We start from the raw sequence: 22,094 nt of genomic DNA, 5'->3' as shown, positions 1-22,094 counted from the left end.
CAGTTTCTTGTTCCTACAATAATAGTAGATTTCGTACAATACACAATTTACACAGACAAATATTCAGAGAGAAGCAATCAGCATCACCATGCAATAGTTAAGTGTTTACAGACAATTGTCAGGATTTAATTGATGTAATTCTTTCACTAGAACTCGAGTGGTGTCCTGAAGCAATGTGGCAAAGAAACATCACTCTGTGTATTCTAGAAAGGTGAGAAAAGGTTTGAGGATAACTTTCGAATAAATATGACCTCCTTCAGACCAGCTGGACTGTACAGAACAGAAAAGGGATAAATCTATTCGTGCCTAAGTTCCTAATAAATTGGTGGTTTCTGGTAGATTTAAAGTCATGTACCTCTCAGTTCAAAAGTTAAACAGGGACAGTTGGCATTACACGCGCCTGTGTTTATTTAGTAGGTCTAAGAGTATTAAAGTACCAATTGCTAAGAACTTCAGCATGGCAACAACCTTAACAATAATATATTGTTCACTTATTTCTGTGTGGTAGATATGAAGTTGCAGTACAGTGAGCCCAAGGTTACCTTAGCTCAGTTCTAAGAATGATGAAAATAACAAGTTTTGGTTTTACATGGGGTTATATGTCAGAACCGTCACTGAGAAGCTACCATGCTCCTAGCCGGGTTTCCAGAAGACCCTGACAAGCTCTTTCTTTCCAGTCTTTATGCTAAGCTAAGCTAAGAGGCTGGCTTCAGGTTTAATGCACAGAAATTCGAGTGCCATCGATCTGCTCATGTAATTCTCAGCAAGAAAGCAACAGGCTATATTCCCAAAAAGTCGAACTATTTATTGAACAAAAATACATTAAACTCTATTCAGCCATTTTTGTGATATTACCACTGAATGTAAAATTAAACTATTACTAGTTCCTCTGCTATTCCTGATTAGATTTTATTTTCATTAAAACAAGTCTTTGCCACGTATTTTATCTGTTGCATTCAGACTTGGACTAAAGACTTGAGAAACTTTTTTTGCATAAGTCATTAAAGCAAACATTGCAGTGCATGTTTAATCTCTTTTGAAGTTCCCCAGAAGACAAAGAAACTGCTGCGAGAGCCCAGCTTACTTTCCCATGCAATGCCTTACATAATGGCTTACTCAGCCTATTATTGTTACCTTGTCCTTCAAACTCCTCTGATGGCTTCTCCTCATGAATAAGCCAATTCTCCTGTCAAAGCATTCTCCCCTAAAACCTGCATTCTTCCATGTGCAACCACTTTTGAAGCTTGATGTTTTCTAAGTGATTGACTGTGAGGCCAAAGACCACTAATATTTTCCTTTCCTTTTTTTCCCCTTCACCAAACAGAACCCCAAAAATGATTAAATCCATCACTAGATAATCCCCTCCTCTCCTCTGCCTCTTGAAGTCTTTGGTCTAACATTTCCTCCAGTTGCTCTACAGCTGTCGGGCCTCCTCAGCTGACCTCACACACCATTGCATTTTTATAGGACTTATCTCTTCCCACACCTGGATTCAATCATCATCTTTCTTATAGGGTGGATGCTACATCTGCTGCAGGGTGATGTTTGTTTTCATCTGGAGATCCGGAATATTCTGTTGCGGATGGCCGACAGGCCTGTGATTAGAGAGTTCAGTGAAAACGGTGAAGGTTCATTGTGTTGTCAACCCACATTACTCTGTTTTGAAACTTTTGAGTGTGTTCTGCTCCAAGTGCATATTGGAAAGAGATTGTTGTTTCAAAGTGGGCACAAATATGAGTGCTGAGTTACAATCTCTGGTTTTCATTTCTACATACGCTTCACACCATTTAAAGCACACAAACAATAAGTCTGGAGCGCATTAGGAATAAAAATGTAATAAGGTTTAAATGGACTGAGCTGAAAACCCATTTTGAGTTAACTGTACAGATGGCTGGGTGCCATTTTGATAGTAAATATGTTTCACCATAATACTCTTGGGCACAGTATATGGTTGATTACTACCTTTGTATGTTTGGCTGTTTGTTAAAGTTGGGGTAAAACTTTTTAGTTCTCTAGAGAATATGTAATTTATTTTCTTATTAACAGAAGGCTTATATTTACTTGTCAGCCTCCACTGTTTCCTCCATGGTCTCCCTCATTTGGTTTTGGATTAGTTCAGCTTGAAAAGCTTCTCCCATGGGTCTGCAAGTGCCTATTTTGCAGATAAACAAGTCTGGAGCTTTTATCAGCAAGTGAAGCTTCTTTCTTTTGCCAAGGGCAATAAAGAACATGCCACATATTTAAAGGTATATTTTAAGATATGTATAATATTCTCACAAAAAGATTCCTGAAATTATGCCATTAAGTTCTTGTGTCTCCTCATCATGCAGTGGTTAATGGTCCACTGAGAATGTCCACTAACAAGATTGCTCTCTGGAGTTGAAAGGATTACTATGGTGTACACATTGTAAAATCAACACAGTCATGCAGCAAAGTACAAAGAGGTTTTATAGATTCTACGCAGCTCAGAGAATTGAAAAATGATTACAGAGCAGTTAAATTATTTGCTAAAAATAACTCAAAATGAGTCCTATTCAAGATCTTGTAGAAACATCTTAACCACACTTACTGCCACAGGTACAGAAGGAGTTCTTGCTTCATTCACCAGCAGCACCGTGTAATGTACTTTTATAATTTTCTTACATGCTTCTTTAAGAATTCTTAAGTTAAATTACAAAGTTATTGCACTTTTAGATACAAAGGCCGCTCCCAAAAACAATACCCAACAATAAAAAAGAGTCTCTGTAATGGTTTCTTGGAAGTAAGATATTTGGGAAAATATAATTTTGAGTAACATTCTGCTTGGTGATGCTAAGTTGGAATGTGAAGTGGACAAAAGTCATACCTCATATATACCATTACTGTTTTCCATTTAGACTACCCGTTCCTACTCGTGAGATCCATGCTTGTCTTGGCGAAGGTTTTGGTCTTGCACATTTAAGTAGGTGTAGAAGGACATGCGGTTGAATCACAGTTGGCAATGTGGCATGTTAAAGAAAAACTTAAACAAGCATGACTGAAAACATCCTCTGTTCCCTGGGTGGCATGCCTCCCCCCACTGCACCTACCATGTCTCTTTTGATTGTGCATCACCTTGGTGGAGAGAATTTCCCAGTTTGAGAGAGTTTCCCAGTTTGTAAAAGGGCTCAGTGTCTACTGTACTAACAACAAGGATTTCAAGTTGGTTCCTTTATGATCTTAAAGAGAAGTTCAGTGGAAAGCATAGGCCAATTACGAAGTGTTCTGAGGACTGGCGTAATATTTACAGTTTTTGGAGGTTTGGTTTCAATTCAAGTGTTGAGAGACGTCAGCGAAAACACCCAATGTCGAATGCCACAAATGAATACTATAAAAGTCCCATTCTCAAACATCAATTGAGTATATTCCTTGAAAAAAATGGACCAAAGCTAATTTTAAAAAAAATGCCTTGCATTTGTCAGAACAAGTGATGCATGTCTTTTAGGAGGAAGAAAAAGTGTATACCAAACCCTTCAAGTAAGTAAAAGTCTAATGAATATCTTCTGAAAATGCTTTCTGCCTCGGTTTTGGGGGTTCCATAGGAGGGAGTTCACACTCATCAACAGATGGGCAACCTTACTTCCTCAACCTGATGTCATCATATCAGTCTTGACTGAAGACCTAGGAATGAAAAGCAAAGAACACATAAATAATTCTGCCAATGTAAAGACACATCAAATTATATTATCCAAGCCTACCTTTTGGCACATCTATTGGCGTTGCTGTGTGCGCATAGACATTCTTCTTCTTGTTGTAGAGCTGACTCTGCGACTCTCGGTCCGCTGCTCTGAAGGATAGGCCACCACCCGGGTGGATGATCTCTGCACCTGCAGACCCTCCGATTCTCGCATGTCCCTTGCCATCTGAGATAGTGTCTGACCTGGGTTAGTCTGCAAACGTTGGAAAAGGCTTTCTCTGCTAATTTTCCTCTCTGGGCAGCTGAATGTCAGCGCCACTCCAGAGTCTGACTTCATCTCCCTGGAGAAACCATCAGAGGTGCCATCAAAGCAGCGGCCTATAGCAATTTCCTTGGCCACTCTGGGATTCTGGTCTGTGACTGTGTAGATGCCATAGTTGTGTCCCAAAGGGTCAACAGGGGCTAGCATTGTGAATGCATGGGAATCGTTGTTTTGAGCTACTGGTGGATGTTTGATGAGATACTCTTGAAGGAGACTGTTGGTGGCAATCTTGCGACAGTTCCCCTGTGGGAGGACTGATATTAGGGATCTGTCAACCTCAGCTTGATCAAACAACATGCCACTGCATTTGAACTCTACACAGGCAGCTGAGGTGTTAGCCTCTCGCATGTCCCGGGTGCTGCGAATGTCTCTTATGCCATAAAGTTTGCCTGTTGTTTCCTTGTGTGATCCTCCAAAATTCCTTGACCTGACCATCACTTCCTTCTGTCCTTGAATCCTGACCTTAATGAAGCAAGCTCTGAACTCCTGGGGATTGGGCCACCAGGAGAGGTAGTCCCCTGTCCAGGTCGTCAAATCATTTTCCTCAAAGGGAACAACATTGTATTCATACTTATCCTTTTCCACTCTGAAGAATCTGAAATGATTTGCATCAACAGGTGCATTTTCACAACCTATTAAATTCTGATACGGATATATTGGCCCATTGGTCTCATCAAGATTATTTTGGTTAGGTTTTGCCAAGTTGATTCTGAAGGCTGTTTTCTTCAGAGCTGGATCCTCGTGATCAGAGCGCTGGTAGTCTATTTTATCTAGATATGGTTGAGAGACTCCAATGATGTTTGGATTCATCTTGGGAGAGGAAGGAGCAGCCTCCAGTTCTTCCCCACCCATCATTGCTGTCACATAAGCTGTATAAGCATCAGGCCTTTGGGCATCACAAAAAGCTGGTAAGCAGGCCCCGTTGGATCCAGTTATGACACTGTCAAAGCGTCCCCATGCCCTGGGATTGGAGGAAAAGCCAGGTTTGGGCTCCAAGTTTATCAAGCTTATCACAACACCCTCTAGCTGTTCACTAGGTAGGAACTTGTCACTCATGTAGGCACGGACTTTGACGTAGCAGCGTCTGTTTTCAGGCACATCTAAATTGAATAGCCGACGTTCTCTGATCTCCATGTTGCCGATGAGAAATGTGCGCTCCTCTCGCTTGCTCCGTCCATGACCACCAGTGGTTGTTGTGGTGTAGGAGAAGTCGCTCTCCTCTTCCCAAACACCTGTGTCTGGGTTTAGAGACCACAGCTTCATTTTGGGAATGTGCTCTTGCATTTTGACGTGCTGTGTGTCCAGAAGGACTTGAACAGCTCCAGCTCCAAGTACATCCTTGTTGCTCTCATCTCTGAAGTCCACAGAGAACATGCCATAGGTCCTCAAAGGAAGCATATCACCCTCATCATCCACAAAGTTGAGATCGCCAGGGGTTGCAGCTGCTGTGGTGATATTTCTTGGATCAATGAATGTGACGCTGGCTTTAACAGTTCCCTCATAGATTTCTCCATTGTCCTTATGGAAAGAGTTGGGAGGAATTACCAGCTGACCAATGGGATCTTCCCCTTTCATTTCACCCAGGGTTATAGAGTTGGTTTCACCTGCATTGATATCAATTGGTTTCTGCTTTCTCATTACCTTTACATCATGGTAGATAGAACCGCCTTTCTTATCAAAGATGAACACCTTCGGAGTGTCGAGAAACTTTTCAGTGGGGTCAACAAAATTTACCACTAATCTCTGTGTGTCAGGAGTTATTTTTAAGGTGAAACTTCCTTGGTATCCAGTGGTGCCCACCCTCTCTTTACCAATGTAGATGTGCCCAAAACGCAGAGGTTCATTATTGTCAGCTGTGACGACTCTGCCACGAACCAGTACAGTTGGCTGCAAACACTTCTGACAGCCGCACTCTGTCACAGCCCGGATAGGGAGGCTGTAGCGCCCACAGTCAATGGTACGACTTTCCATATTTTGGACCCCACAGCAATACCCATCTCCATCTCTGCAGCGCATGTCAAAGTCTAGGGAGCCAGCACATTTGTTGTGTGGGCAGCGGCCAGCATTGTAGTACTTGGAGACTGTCCCGGGTTGAACACAGTCCATCGGCAGTCTGATGAGGTACATCTCAGGGGTGGAATTGCATGCTGGTGTTCCTTTAGCTGTGAATTAGAAGATAGATTACATTAAACTAGTGTTGACATGTTACATATTAAAGAAAAAAATAGTCCTCTGATATACACAAAACATGAAAAACTTTTTCCTAGTGCAAAAAAATAACAATGAAGAGTTATTTTGACACAGACTTTTCAGGTTAAAGGCGCAACTGTTGCAGAAACACTTTCTCTGATATACCCTACTTCTTCTTGAAAGCCTGTCAAATGTATCACATTTTTATTCTGCAGTCATCAGGAGTTGGGTAGTTGTAAATCAATGCATGAGTGGAACAGAACAAGTGTAGAGTGAATACATTGGAACTTGCAAGCAGAATCATAAAAAATATTATTTATGCCTCTCTTTCACACATGGATGCAAACACACACACATAATTTATCAGTGCACACACACAATGTCTGCATGGCCTCTGAGTACTTGTGAGTGGCCAAGTTGGCCGTAAAATGTGCATAAAAATGAAATTAAATAAAGTTGAAGAGTATATAGAGAATATTTATTTACCAACCATCCAGATGTAATGGGCAGAATAATTTTATGTGCATGATATCATGGGTGAGCTTAAAGGCAAGTATCACCATCTCCCAAGTTACTCAATAATAACACACATGAGAATTACAGTGTTTATTAAATATAATTATTATAGCCTATTGCTGATGGCTTTACCAACAGGGGTTTTAATTTCTCTTGATTACAAATTATGTTACTTTTGTCACCGGCATGAACTGTGGTGAACACATTAAGTCGGAAAAGAAATTACATTTCTGCATATTGACAAATGTAAGAAGAAACAATGCTTGGTTAAAGAATTAGGGCAATTTTTCATTCTGCTTTTAGGCCCAGGTGTTGTCATACACACGCAGTGTCTCCAGTCATAATTACTTTTGGAGTGCAGAGATTGGTATGTGACTTGGGATAGATTGCTTTAGCACTCTTCCATGAAAAACCCAGTTTGTTAATATGTCTCTTGGCTAACAAGCTCCTGAAGGATATTAGCAGTGCGTCGTCCTCCCACGCGGATGTGGAAAAGCATACTTGTCGGACTGCAAGAGTAAAGAAACAGGATTTATTGACAAACTTGGATTTCACCTCAATACTGGGTGTTCTGGAGAAATTGGGTTTGAGGTTTTACAGTGTCCAGAGCCATCTCAGACGATAAAGAATCCCAGTTTAGAAAGCTGGAACTTCAACCAATGTAAACATAATAAAAACTTACTGCTCCAAGTCCAGCCAGATTATGTGAGCCCTGATATTTTTTATATTCCTATTTTCTTTGCGCCTCATGTTTTTTTCCCTAATGACAGCCTCTTTACTGGCTTTTCTCCATCTTTCAGTAGTAGGACACTGTGGTTTTGTTTGAATCCTCTAAATGCATGCCCATGTCTCATGGATGACTTAGTTTGAGCTTAATGCTGACATTCCTCATAAAGTGTGTTTTCAATGTCTGAGGCAGCAGCTCATTATACACTTGAATGAGTTGTGGTTGTTTGCTTTTTGTCGGTGGTTTTGCTTAAACCTGTATAAAACTTTGACTTAATAAGTCATTGTCAAATGCACTGGGATAGCAGCCATTCTGAGCTATAATCCCTGAGTGCAGCTTGATGTTATCACTGTGAATTAGTTTTTCTACATGCTGATGATGATGAATTACAGCTTACATTACATCACTGCGCCATTGACTAAGGGAGTTTTTTTTGTGTGTCTTCATGATTGTAAGAAGAAACCTTTCAGCAGACTTTTTCTCTCTATGACATTGGGAGTTCAACACTTTACTTTGCTCCAAGTTTGTTGAGAAAAAAAAACTAGGTGAAGAACAACCTTAGAGCAAACCAAACTAAAAAAATAAACACTTTTGTTGGTCTACTGTGTTTTGTTTTTCTCAACATTTGGGAGGTTAACACTCCCATGTTCCTCTAAGTTTGTTGAGAAAAAACTTGGTTAAGATCAAACCAAGCAAATAGAAACTGTATTGTTTTCTACTCAACATTTGGGAGTTTCACATTTTACTACCACGGCTTAGTGTCTTAAACATGGCCAAACACACACAGCAGCACATATAATTATAACTATCCAACAAACAGCATCATTTACTATGTGACTATGTGTCAGCCCTGTGATTTACTGGACTTGTCCAGGTTGTACCCAACTTAATCTCAATATCACCTGGGATCAGCTTTCAGCCCCCTGTTACCTTCTATACCTAATGATGGGATAGCCAATGTGGCTTTATGTCAAAGTGGAAACATCTCAATCCAAAGATACGAGGTAATAGATCGAACACTAAACATACCAATCACAGTGAGGAGGGCGGGAGAAGACTTGATGCTGCCTGCTGGGCTGCTGGTTTTGCAGTAGTACTGCCCTGACTGCTCCAGCTTCAGGTCCCGCAGTACGAGGTCCTCTTCATACTTGTACACCTTCCTGTCCAGCAGAGTCCCATTGTGGTACCTTGAAATATGGAAATATTAAAAAACAATCAAATGATGAAGTGTAAAGGGAAAGGGGTTGGTTGTACCAGTGGAGTGATGTCCCCTTTTTCTGCAGCTCCCCTCAACTCTACAGAGTGACTCAGTATCTCTCTGCTAATCTCTTTTGTTTTTATGCCTGCAACTTTACTGTTTTGGTTCAGTCTCACTGCTCGCATCAGCACTGTACTTCAGCCAAAGCAGCCAGATGATGGTAGTAAAAAAGCTTTTTAAAAACTTGATGTATGCCACCAGGGCCAGGCACCAAATATTAGAGAGCTGTAGGGTATTAACTGGTGAACAAAGTGGAGTATTTCGAAGCAATGGAAAATTATTTATCAGGAGTGGATGGAGACCAAAACAGAGGTCCAAAAATGTTCCATTATCTTGATATACTGCAAGTGAACATTTTGATGTCAGCTTTTTCTATATGTTATAGTGTAATTTTTTCTTCTCACCAGTAGTATTTGTCAGGTGCTGGCGATCCAGTTGCCTTGCAGCACAACAGCACCCGCCCCCCCTCATATCGCACTTTGTTCTCCGGGTGCTTCACGATGTACGGCTTTTCTGTGGAAACGGAAAGGAGCAAACTTTTCTGTGACTGTTGTTTCTGTATGCTGCAGAGTTTTTAGACCTCATAAAACTCAGTCAGACATTTAACTTTATCCTCACATTGGTCTCTGGACTTATGAAAAATGATTGTTGGGAGAATTACTCTTTCAGAAGGAGCACAGGCCTATTAAATTTGGTCTCCATGCAACAGAGTATGAAAGTGGTCCAAACGGTGTAAAGTCTTACAATGGGCCAGACTGTTTATGTTTTAGTTTTATCAATCTCCTGTTTCTTACAGTCTGAGAATTGGAGATTGGAGGATTTACTGGCGCTGTGGAATGATAATGAGATCACGAAAACTGTGATAACTCTTCTAAGAAAGAAAGTGTCTTAAAGTTTTTTCTTATTAGCACTCACCAGCTGATTTAAGGATACCGTGTACCCAAGAGATCCCTGTGGTGTTACTGAAGGTGGACACAGTGATCGGGGCAAACTTCTCCTTCCTGATGGAGAACAAGGTGGAGGTGGAGGAGCACACTCCTGGCAGCCTGAACTGACCTTTGGCATCCGTACGGGCTCGGATCACCTTAGGCTGGCTGGCCAGTGCCACCCACGCTCCTGCCACTGGCACATTAGTCACACTGTGGACTTCTCCGTGCAGCACGTGGCCCTGACACACACACCTGCTGCAGTCCTCGCTGGGCCGGCCCTCGTCGCACACGCGCTGACATTTGGCTGCAGGGAGAAAGAGAGAGCAACGTTAAAATGCACTGATGAAGACATGAACATAAAGAAAGATTTTTCAGCTTAGACTCAGCTTACCTGGGCATATACCCTTCCCACACTTCTGTATATCAACAGGTCGTCCAGAGCACTGAACTGTCACTGATGTTCTCACACAGGTCCTCCGTCGTATCCTGCGACCTCCACCACAGGTCACTGAACACGTTCCCCACCGACCCCAGAGACCCCACTTGGCTGATCACACAGAGGGACAGGAATATTATAAGTATAGTATCCAACAACTGATGCATGGCTTTTAATATATAGTGAATAATTCGCATGTCAATACAGAGTGCATCACCAACTGTGACTTGTTAAGCGGACCAATTATACAATATTGTGGGCGGAAAATTAACGAAGCTGTTTATATAGCTGTAATTAAAAGATTGCTGATTACATGTAGCTCAATCAAGAACTCTTGTACTGATGGATACAAGGTTCAGTTTGCAGAACTTCGGCATGAGGCTGATGCTGCCTGAAACCACACAGCAGAAAATGGCACATAGACTCATTATCAATGAATCAATACCAGAACTACTGTACAATTGGAACAACCTTAGCTGTGCCAATTGTACACAGGACAATTTGATTCAATAGATTTTTTCTGACAATGGCCAAAGCTGTTATGTGTTACAAAACAACACAACAATACAAAACTAGGTCATACAAGCACTGTTGTGAGGGTAGGCACTCAGCAGCCAACACTTTGCAGAGTTATCACTTTGTTTCTGTTGCTTTCACAGTCTTGTAGCGGACTTTAAGTATTATACTGTGTACCACAGCTGAGCTGACAACTATGCTGTTAATCACCAGCGAGGAATTCTCAGAACCCACCGGCTTTTGTCTGACAACCAGTAAGCCTCTGAGGGTGATAGCCAAGACCTCTTCTTTTGTTGCTAACCATTGTTTTGATTCTGACCAGTAACTCCAGATGTGAAAATGCACTTGGAGTTGAGTGACAAGTCTAAAGCTAATCTCTAAACGGATATCTTCATTACATTGGAGGGTTATTCTTTGTCAAACAATAGCTGATGAGCTCAGACATTGGATTCAGACCAATGCATTCCATCTCTTTTGCTCTCCACATTGACTGTTTTCGCGCATAAAACCAAATTGCCACTCAACCAGGATTGCTCATTATCACTGAGACTTGAACAGACTACAAACAGACAAAAAAGGTAACCAGAACTCTTCCAATTCAAAAATATTGTCCCTCACCTACGGATGGGAGATTACCAGTTAGGAGCTCAACATGGGACCTTGAACCTTTGTCTTTTGTTTGAAGGATGGTCACCTGGCCCACCAACTGGTTATGTCCCATGCAATCACAATACATTGTGTTACTTAGAGTTCTGGCACAAGGTGGGTGCTTGTGAATCTCACCTGTACATGGAGGGTTGGAGCACTCCCTCCTTTCTGAATGGTGGCCCTGACACGCGGGCACCAACAGGAGAGGCATGGGCTGGGTGTTCACACATTTCCTCTGGCGGACCTGGATGCCTACGTCGTCACAAACTGTGGTGGAGCAGGGACCCCACTCACTCCAGTCAGTCCAGTAGCTCTGCACTAAACACACATAGTGAAGGACAGAGTGTGACATCCAACAAGGACAGGAACAGGACATAACAAATCTAGCCAGTTCTTACATGCACGCGTATGTATGTGTTCATGCACGTTAGGCTAATATCCATGAAGTAACAGCTTGTACAGCCCTGAGCTGCACTCGTAAGAGCTACCTGGGGGACACTGAAAGCGGACATGATAGTTGGAGCATATGCGTCCGTGGGGCTGTTCCTTGTTGATGCACCAGAAGCCCTTCTCCAGGCTGGAGTGGACCACTTCCCCCGTGTCTGACGCCGCCACCCAGTCTGTAGTGCGAGCCTCCATGGCCATGGGCCGCGCACAGACTCTCTCCCTGTAATAGAAACGGATCGCCTCCAGGCGCTCGTAGTCTCCATTCCCTCCAGGATGGTCGATGTTGAACCAAGACGTCCACTCCGTCAGGCCTGAAAGCACATTGATGGGAGAAATGGACACCAAAGAATAGAAGGTTACAATGAGGGGAAAGTCAGACAGAAAGAAAACAATTCAGCTTTGGATCCAGGAATAAGGGAGGGGGTTTGGGGGGAAGGAGCTGGTCTTACATGGAGGGGAGACATGGGTCAGTACCAAGAAAAAGCAGGAGGCAGGAAAACTGCAGGGATGGGTTACAAAGTTTAAGAGGAGGTCTGCTACCACCATTTAAAAACTGACTTCATGCGCCCCGGGGAGCTGTGCAATGTCCAGGTTCTTTCCAGGCCTCCTGGCCTCAGTGATGAGTCATATTGTCTAGATCTTTAGTCTGATACGTGTTTTGAAGTCTGAGCATTTCCTCAGGAGATATTTGACGGATTAAAAACAAGATAATGGATTAGCAACAAACTGATTTGTTTACAGTGTAAGGAATTACTCTAATAAATAAGGTTCTTAGCAGGGCTGCAGGGTGCACTGAAGTGATCGGAAGAGCTAGTCAACAACCTGATACAAACAAATGCTGGTGCACTTTTGTACAAGTTAGAAATGTGGGACCTCTTCTTGTCAAACGCAAGCTGACAAGACACTAAAGTGTGTGCAGAAGCCACAGGAGAGGAGAATTATAATTAGCTGTTTGTATCACAGCACACAGGATGCTGATTCCCTGAAACTGCTATCAAACCGTGCGATAAAATCTCAGAATAGGTAGAAAAAAATGAATAAATAAATTGAGTCTCAATGAATCTCATGGTATGCGTTATATGTCTCTGTGTGTTTAGATGTGAGGGAGATAGGAGCAGCTGCAGCGGCTCCAGCTGCTGACAGCTGCAATAAGTGATACAAATCAGCGGCTCAAACTTTAATTAAGAATATCCTGTTGTTTTTAGAACACTGGTGTACACCCATGTCTTTCATCTCGCACGGTCCATCCTTTCCTCATGTCTCTCACTCAGCACCTCCCCTTCAACTTTCACAGTTTTAAACACCCATGCCATGCGCTCTGCTCTGCACATCACCGCTGATGGATTCAGTACCTGTTGACTGCATGTCGGCGAAGGAGTTGAGGGCCGCTCTCCTGCTTCTGTCTGCCTGACTCCTGGTCCTCACAAATCCTGCAAAACGGAAGAAAGACATCTGAGTATGAAGCACAAAGACAATTCAGATTCATTTCTCTCCTTATTTCCTCCGAAGCTTTAGAGTTTTACTTCTTTTAATATAACAACATAGTACGTGATGTAGAAGCAACATACTCTCATCTGTATGCACATGCACACCATGTGGACACACTCTCAGACACTCACACAGTTCTTTCTCCAAGGCATAACGTCTCTTCTTATTACATGCCTCCCCTATGCCCTCTACTTTTTATTCCCTCCATTTTTCCTTTTATTCATAAGCCGCAGGCCTTCTGTCCTCTTTATGTGCTGAAACCATCACTAGACTTCTGGGGCTACTAAAAAGGGCGAAAATTATAAGCTTTTGTGCCCTTTCTTTCTTGCAAGATTTCATCTATCCAATATATATACTTCCATCCCATACTTCTTTCTCATTCTACTTCCCCTCTACTCTATCTTTCTCTATCTGCTCCTTTATGTAGATTTTTCCCACTGCTGCTCCTCTTACTTTGGCGGCACCTTACTCTTCATCCAAACTGTGGAACATCCTCTCCATTCATCATCTTCCCCCTGTGCTCTATCTTCTATCTTTTCATCTTACAGCTTATTGCCTCCCCCCTCCTCCTCCTCCTCCTCCTCCTCCCAGCTTGTCCTCCCCCTGTCCTCCCCTCTCCTCCTGATCTATCAACAAGCAGCCGCTGCTGAGGACGCTAATCAAGCTCCAGCTGTGACAAATCAGTGCGTGCCGAGTCATCTGTTAGGCGGCAGCCGAGCCAGAAAACGTCACGTAAACTTGCTCCATCACCTCTTGCAGAGCGTACACACACACACGGATACACATGTGCAGATTTCTCTCTTTATATTAATGATATGACTATGATATACACACATGCCTGTATCACCGCGTCATTCTTACATCATTTGTATGCATGTGTGATGATACAATGGAAGCATATGTTGCCTTATTAGAGGAGGAATTCAACCCTGCATTCGTTGTAAATTTGGCTCCCCGACATGTTTCCCTTTGTGCTTTGAAGTTTATGATTCACTCTCCTAGAAATTAATTTTTTATGTTTTCAAACGTCAGTTGTTTGCTTGACATTTCATCTCAGTTTCACTCAGGCTGCACGGAAAACATAAACGTCACGGGCGCGCGAACGAAACAAAGACCGGCTTATGAAACGTCAGCGTGTGTGCGTGTGTGCGTGTGCGATATGTGCAAACACTTAGCACTTTCGTAGAGACGCTGCTGATTTTACGAGCAGACAGTCCCAGCACAGAGGCCAGTATCAATCCCAGTCCACACTGGTTTTACGGCTCGCTTCGAGTCTTTCTTGTCCTGCCAGCACATTTCTTCTCAGCCCTTAACATTTTTTGATAGATTTAACAAAGAGGGGTAGTAGCTCAATAGACCAAAGATAGACTGGCCCAAAAATGTATTACATAAGTTTCAGGGTCAAATACAGACAGTCAGCTGACCTCCGCGATGCTTTATTGTGCCCCTGGCTTTCAAAAAGCACTGATAGGTTTCCACATAGGCTTTGTCTCTCTGATACACTGGAATCGCTGGATAAACAGAAGCAAATGCTTTCACACTGATCTGCCGGGCAGATGTGGCTCTCGCTTGCAGGTTTGGTTTAGTAAATCAAAATCGAATAGTTTTTCCACCCTCCGCCTGAATTCTGAGGCTGGTTGCATTTTAAAAGAGTTTGCTGCCACTGGTCAGAACATATCTGTTGACTTAACACTTAGTCACAGCGTTTACAATCTGCGTGCTCTGATGTTAACTCGATGGAAAGGTTTTCTGAGGGGAAGCATATGTTGACTGGACACAAACAACCCCTTTCCTTCATTTAATTACATTTAAATTCCAAACTTGTGGCCAATTAATCACCTTCCCGACTATGAAGTGCAACCATTTATTTCCAAGAAATTATAAAGCTTCTTTTTTTTTCGCAAAGTTTTCATTTCTCGCTCACACCTAAACAAAGGGAATTCACAGCTGCAGCAGTCCACTCCTGATTATCATTTCAAGATGTTTGCAAATGAAAGCTAAATAGCGAATGATTCTTAGTTTGGGGTTTTACGAGGTGTCTAATGGTTTTAAAAAGTTAAAAGAGGAAACTCAGATTAACTCGAGCAGAAGGCGAACGTTGGGGTAGTGACCTCAGCTATGGCAGATAGAAACTGGCCCGGGTCCTGCGGCGGACTCACAGAGCTTTTTGTGCCTTTAACTGGTTTGTTAACACTTTATGAATTTTAAAAGCTGGGAGGTTTTATGGGGTTGCTGCTTCATATGGCTGGTATGTGAGGAAATTTACCTCATCAAGGAGAAAGTAACACACGTTTTTCATGCCAGGGGGAGCAAGGTTAGAACTTATGATTTCCGCTTTGGTGCAACAAAAATCCGGCCTGAGACGCTCCGCTGGTTCAGTGTATGTTTGTTCTTGTTCACTGGCTCTGTCTGCGTTTTTGTGTTTTTTGGTGACATGAATGTCTTTACAACCGTGACTTTTCCTGGTAAAAGGTAAATATTCTGTTTGGTTAGGTTTAGGCAAAAGCAAATAACTAGGTTAAGTTTGGGTGAGGGCTGCACAATGGTGCAGTGGTTAATGCTGTCTCCTCACAGCTGAAAGGTTCCTGGTTAGAATCCTGGTTTGGATGTAGTGTTTTTCACTTTTCAGCAATGATTGACGATTTAGGTATCAGCAAAGAAATTATGTTGTCCCTCCAATAGTGGCACCATTTTTTTGAATCGTCTTAGGGGGCCTGGACTTGGACAGATATTTTTTTTATTTAATTAAGAGCATAACATTGGGCGGCTGTGGCTCAGTGGTGGAGTCGGTCGTCTCACCGGTCTGTCACCGAGCACCAAACTGCAAGGAGGCAGCTTGTCTCCTCGGCCGACCACTGCTTCGCTTTTGTATCCATAACCTTCCTTGCTTTGTGTAGCTGAATGTAAAAAAACGGACACTCTCTTTTGGGTTGTCTCTTTGGTCACAGCAACTCCGCCCCTCGCCCCTGACGTAAGCGGTTTGTGGTTCTAGACCAGCAAAGAGGTAGGCCCCTCTGGAGCCTGTTTTCCTGGCCGAGAGCCGGTTCATTCTCACTCCAAACACAAAAAATGGTTCGCGCTAGAGCAGCGGGCCCGAACCGGCCCTGAAACTGCCTTGGTGGAAAAGGGGTAAATCAGAAGGTTGGGGGTTCGATTCCCTGACTGTTACGGTCACATGTTAAAGTGTCCTTGGGCAAGATTCTGAAGCGTTATTGTGCATGGATCCTGACTGGACATTGGCGCTTAGGGTTTGCCATCATTGTGTAAATGTGAGGGTGAATGGGTGAATGTGACATGAAGTGTAAAAGCAGCTTTGAGTGGTTGGAAACTAGAAAAGCGCTGTATAAGTACAGTCCATTTACCATTTACAAAACTGTAAATATAAAAAATCAAATTTCCTCCTGGAAACTCTGTCATCATGGCGAACATGTGGTCATGGAGCGTGTGTGGTTTTAGTGACATGTGCCTGTTAGAAATGGGAAACAAAGAGCTGTGTGTCGAAGTCCAATGATGACCCATCCATCCACTTCGACCTTGTGCCTCTGCGGACTTTAGTCGCTCTTTAACAACGTCACATTACTACCTCTCTTACTTGTCATAACTTGTACTTAAAGAACTTCACTTGAACAGGTTATAACAGACGATGTTCTTTTGGGCACTTCCTGAAATATTCTTCCTTTAAAAAGAGTTTAGAATGAGTGTGTTTGGTTTCATGCTCAAACGACTTTTTTTAAACTTCTCACAGTCACTGTCATGGAATGCATATAAAGATCTATCACTCATCTCTTCCAGTTTCACCTTTGACATGACCCCCCGCATGTGACGGTTATTATAAACCTCCCTCACTGTGACCTCATAAACCATGGACAAGCAACAAGATACGTTATAGTTGCACCAATATAGTGTGTAGTTGTAGTTAGGGTTTTGGTTCCTCATATAGCTATGTGGCAAGCACCTGAATGCCTCATATGTCAGTAACATGCCTGAAACATAGCTGCTAGCTTACGGTTCATCCCACACTGCAGCCATTGTCTCCTGTATCCTCTCTGAGTCTGTTGTGACAACTGCGATTCTTATTTTAGAGCACTATCTTTGGAGTTAACGACAAACGTCACAGCGGTTCCTTCTGATTTACCGCAGGTTCACTTGTAGCCAAGCAACACAAAGGCAAAATCTCTAATAATAATCACCGGTGCCACTGCAAAGCACGGCCTCCCTCGGCTTCGAGTTCTGCGCAGAAGTTTTCTGACTTCGCCGGAGTCTTATAAAAAGCCTCTGAAGAGAGGAAGATGGGGGGAAAATACTGGACTTTATGAAGTTGCACCCAGAATGGTTCGAGGCAGATTAGAGAGCCTTGGTTGTGCCAGATGTATGTTGGCAGAGAGACGGCTCTGGATCCAGTTTATAATATTTGAGGTCCTTACAAGAAGAAGAAGATGTGAAAACACCCACCGTCCCTGCGTTATGTAAACTTTTGGGCAAAGATAAGCGAGCGAAGAAAACAAGGCTGTTCGGTATTTGTTGATTAAGTGTAGTCCTGTTTGAATTTACTGAAAACAGGTATTCCAAGCATAAATTCAGTGTAGGCATGTGTGGGCTTGTGTGTGTGATTATCCGTGTGCCATGTCAGATGGAACTTGTTTATGTGTTTGGCTAGTCTCTTAGCTGAGGTGTGTGTTGCAGGCTAGTCTGCTTTTCCTCTCTGCGTCTATCTCTCTGGTTTACCCCAGGTTCCTTATTATTAAAAATCCAAGTCTGATTCCTTGAACATCTGCGGCTCATTCTAAGTTCTAAACAGCAATTATGTCCCTGACATTAACTAATGATGCAAATAAACCACATGATTTCGGGATTTAAAAGGCTTTGTGTTCTCAGGTATGCTACTCAAACAACAACGAGGCAGCGTCAAATTTCAGCATGAAAAATATGTGGAAGTCCTCAGATGAACCTCCGCACCTGTGCACAGGTACAGAGCCCGCAAGCTGGAAATAGCTCGATTGAAAGCAGAAGATTAGTCGTGCAATAAATATTATGTTGGCACACGCACATGTGCATGCGTACATAAATAAACAGCAGAAATGAAATACGGGATACGGTTTGGAGGCTGTGATTAATGGGAATTTGTGCATTTTCATTTGATTCATAGTAATCCCCGTCTCAGTCATTAAAGTCAGCTGGCCAGACAGCTCTGTGTTTGGAGCAGACAGTGGTCAGCATCTGGAGAAGGAGCCCTCCAGCTGCTCACACACACACACACATTTAGCTTTGCCTGACAATTACGCAACATGAGAATTGAAACGGCGACTTTAAACCCTCTGGTGGGTTAAACAGGGCTGAATACAGTAACTGTACAGTGAAGCTGAAAGCAGGACTTGTGTTGGTAATGCGGCAGCGTTCCCCTCTGACTTACAGTGAGCATTCAGCAACAGCTGCCGCCTTCAAATAGGAAAACAGCTCGTAAATCCGCACTCTCTGAGGTGTATGGAGAGAGTGACAGAGAACAAGGCGAAGAGAGAGCGTTTGATCGTGTACGGCTGAGAGGAAAAAGGTGCGGAAAGGCAAAGTAGGGTGTGTGAAGAAATACCTGAGGGAGACAGGTTGGAAATAATAAGTGAGTAGATGAAGACAAACAGAAGGATGGAGACATACAGGCGTCACTTGAGCGGTGGGCTCAATGAGACAGCCATCAAAAAGTAGAGAGGAAAGAGTGACATGGTGGCCAATTTGACGGGGGGAAAGCGCACGGTAAAGTCATTTTACCTGTGCTCGCTACCCCTGCTTTTATTCCATTCACTCATTTAGCCGAGCACAAGCGCAGCAGGTGGGAAAATGGGCCTCTCGGTTTGTGATTATTGCTTCTTGTTTCCAAGGTGACTGGGTTTATATCTTTAAGGACCGCTGGCACCGCGCTTCAGGGTGAAATGAGGACAAAAATGCACCACCTTACTGCAAGATGGGGATGTAATGCGCAAAGAGCTCGGCACAGAGTGTAAAATTTTACAATCCGTTTTAAGGTCAGCATTCAGTTGCAGCTGTGGCACACTTTTCAGCTCAGTGTGAGTCAGTCTGAATCACCGTTTTTACATTCAGCTCCTTCTCGCGTCCACCAAAGTGTCTTTGATAAACTCATCAGTAAATGGCACCGAGCCTCGGCGAGACGTTTACGACTCTGCGGCCTCAAAGTCCAACAAGATATGGAGACTATTAAGGTGTATTTACTGTCGCTTGCTTTTATGGACTGCCAGCTTCTGTTAATGGGGAGCAGCTGTGAGGCGGACACAAAGTGACAGCTTTGGAGAGGGGGCTACTGCTGCTGTCATTAGGAGAAAAAGAGCTTGAGATGATAAGAGGAAAATAGGGTGGGGTTCAAAGTGTCATTGTGTCCATGTGTAGCTGACATTACGACAAAGTAGAAAGTGTGAATTGAAGAGAGAAATTAGTGTTAAAAAACTGAGTAAAAATTGGTTCTTTGGGACATATTAAAAGTCAGCACTCGCCTATGTTGCATTTTTCTAAAGAGCAGGCCTTCTGCTCGCTGATAGTGGCAGCTACCGTTCTGCAGTTTGTCATTATGAATAAAAGAGCGTCCCACCGGATTCTTCGTGTCGCCAGCAACACTTATCCTGTCATCAACAGACCCGTTTCTATCATTACTCTACACCGCATGGGCACCAAATGAAGAGTTTTCACTGTAAATGATATCGTCCTCCTCCTTTATCACCACGTGTTGCAGATTAGCCTGGTGCTGAAATGTACCATTGGAGATTACGTACTGTGGTGGTCTTTAAAAACACACACAACATTATCACATGAGCTCACCAGCCAGACTTTCCCCCCTCAGAGTCGTGCTGCTCTGACGTCCTCGGGGGAAATGTCGTCAACATAGAAAACTCTGCAGCTCTGTGCACATGTGTTTGGCCTCCTGCTCTGACACTGTTTGATTACTAATAACGACAAGATGAAGAATTGTGGCAACTTTAAACAACATTAATCTCAAACTTGGCTGTCTTACAGGTTTTATTTTGATGGAAACTCTATATTTATATGACTTTCTGTGGATGTGCTCTAGTGGAGTACACTTCAAGATAGCGATAGTGAATTTTCAGTCTCACTTACCTTGGCCCAGAGCCACTGAAGCCAGGAATGACAGCAGGAGTGCCACCTTTGTTAATCCCAACATGGTCCCTCACCCTCAACTGCAGATGCTCGTTGTTTCTCTCTCTTCTACACAAATTAACATAAATTTTAAACAGAAAAAAAAAGTTTCTTTTAGCTTAAAAAGTAGCCGCCTCTGTGTCTCAGGTGTGTGATGCTGCTGGCGGAGCGGGGCAGAGCTGCTGCTCCTTCTCATGTGGGTTGAGTTGCTGAGTTGGAGACCGGGAGCCTGAGCCGTTTTTAAAAGAAGGGGCATTGGGAGTGCACACCAATCCAGCCCCTCTCTGCTCACCATTGGCCAGTGAAATGTAACATCTGGGTCCCCCGTATCATCTTCCAAAAAAAGGTGAGGGTATGGTGGGGGTAGAGAGAGAGAGAGAGAGAGAGAGAGAGAGACTCTGGGAGAGAGAGAAAGAGAGAGGGAGGGAGAGAGTGTGTGCTGTTGCTGAAAATGGAAAGGTGTTTTCCTGTACATCCAAGAAAGAGCTCAAAGGTTGTGACTTTTTCTGCAACAGTATTTCATTTTTCTTCCATTTGTAATGTTTTTATCCAGAGAGCAGGTGTGTCTGTGCGAATACATAAAGCATGCAGTAGTTTGGGTGCTTATTTTATGCCTAATTTTTCACTATATTTGATTTGCTGTGGCTTTTTTAACATTCAAAATATGGGAAATGGTTTTAAATATCACTTTTTGTTTATTCTGGGTCATTCTGTAAAATTTGAGTCCTTCATTAACCCCCCCCCTCCCCCCTCTGTCTTTCTCTGTCTCACAGTTTTTTTTATCTGTCCCGCAACCAGACACAGGACAGTGCCAGATGCGGCTCTGCCTGTGGTTCGACTTCTGGTTCAGTTTTGTAACTTTCTAAGAGTCACTGATTGCGGGGGCGATGCTCTGCCAAAGACTGGAAGTGGCGTCATATGGCATGCCATTCAGGAAAAACTCCGAGCTCAGACACAAGACGTGCTTATGAGGTGCAATGTACCCTGGCTCATTTGCAGCATTTCAATTGTTGCTATTTAGCAACGGCACTTCTCTCTTTCCCAAATCTATGTAAATTAAACATGTTAGGTTGCGTTCACGTCTTTCACTTATCCCTTGAGGTTACAAATAAAGCAACTTTTGAAAGAATGTTTTTAAGTCTCACTGAATGATTGTTTCCATCTTGATGAAGGTTGATGGGACAATTAAGGAAATAAGTCCAGAAGTTTATTATTTAATGCCTTAGAAAGTTTGGTTACAAGAAGTTTTACCAACGTGAGGTACTTAGATACAATTTGAGCATACCACTTATTGTTAAGTATTCAAATTGCTTCCCAAACCTTTTGGCTCATGAAGCAAAAGAACAATGCCTAGTTAAGGCTCCATGTCACAATTCAGATGTCAATGAGTTTGAAGCAGGCCCAGCAAAGTGACATTTTCCCTCTGAAACTCTCAGATGGTTTCATTTAAATAACCATTATTTCACCAAACAACTTAACAACTAAACATTTATGTCGCAGAACTTTCCTCTTCTATAAATCATCTCATGACTTGTCAGATTTATCTCCGACTGAACTCGGTATAAGTATAGTTAAACTAGTTCCACCTCCACCTGATGCAAAAGTAAAATGCTGCTCACACTTTGTTGCATCGGTATAAACAATCTAAACATTTACAATACTGTTACTACTGTTACTTCATATGTCTGCTGTACTTTCTTGTGTAGGTTTAAGAATGTAGGACTTTTACTTTGGACTGTTTTACAGTGTTGAATTGATACAGTATTCACGTGATTACATTTCCCATTAAGGAGAGTAAAAACACTTT

The 22,094-nt window shown here is 42.8% G+C and overlaps 1 protein-coding gene across 1 annotated transcript; it reads right to left on the bottom strand.

Moving 5' to 3' along the window:
• Positions 1-3: 3 nt before the first annotated feature.
• Positions 4-20,312, bottom strand: cilp2 (cartilage intermediate layer protein 2). Its single transcript, XM_069680625.1, has 10 exons — positions 20,249-20,312; positions 12,997-13,074; positions 11,686-11,955; positions 11,333-11,515; positions 9,989-10,144; positions 9,584-9,901; positions 9,073-9,181; positions 8,440-8,597; positions 3,717-6,139; positions 4-3,639 (listed from the first exon to the last, which is right to left on the bottom strand). Exons 1-9 carry the CDS (start codon positions 20,310-20,312, stop codon positions 3,729-3,731), a joined length of 3,747 nt encoding a protein of 1,248 aa, XP_069536726.1. The 3' UTR covers positions 4-3,639; positions 3,717-3,728.
• Positions 20,313-22,094: the final 1,782 nt, after the last annotated feature.

The sequence above is a fragment of the Semicossyphus pulcher genome, unplaced genomic scaffold, assembly GCF_022749685.1.
Source record: "Semicossyphus pulcher isolate SPU_LCO1_2020_fin unplaced genomic scaffold, fSemPul1.0.p SCAF_4, whole genome shotgun sequence".
Classification (NCBI taxonomy): domain Eukaryota; kingdom Metazoa; phylum Chordata; class Actinopteri; order Labriformes; family Labridae; genus Semicossyphus; species Semicossyphus pulcher.
Note: the sequence above shows the minus strand (reverse complement) of the source record. Positions and strands in the feature narration are given on the sequence as shown.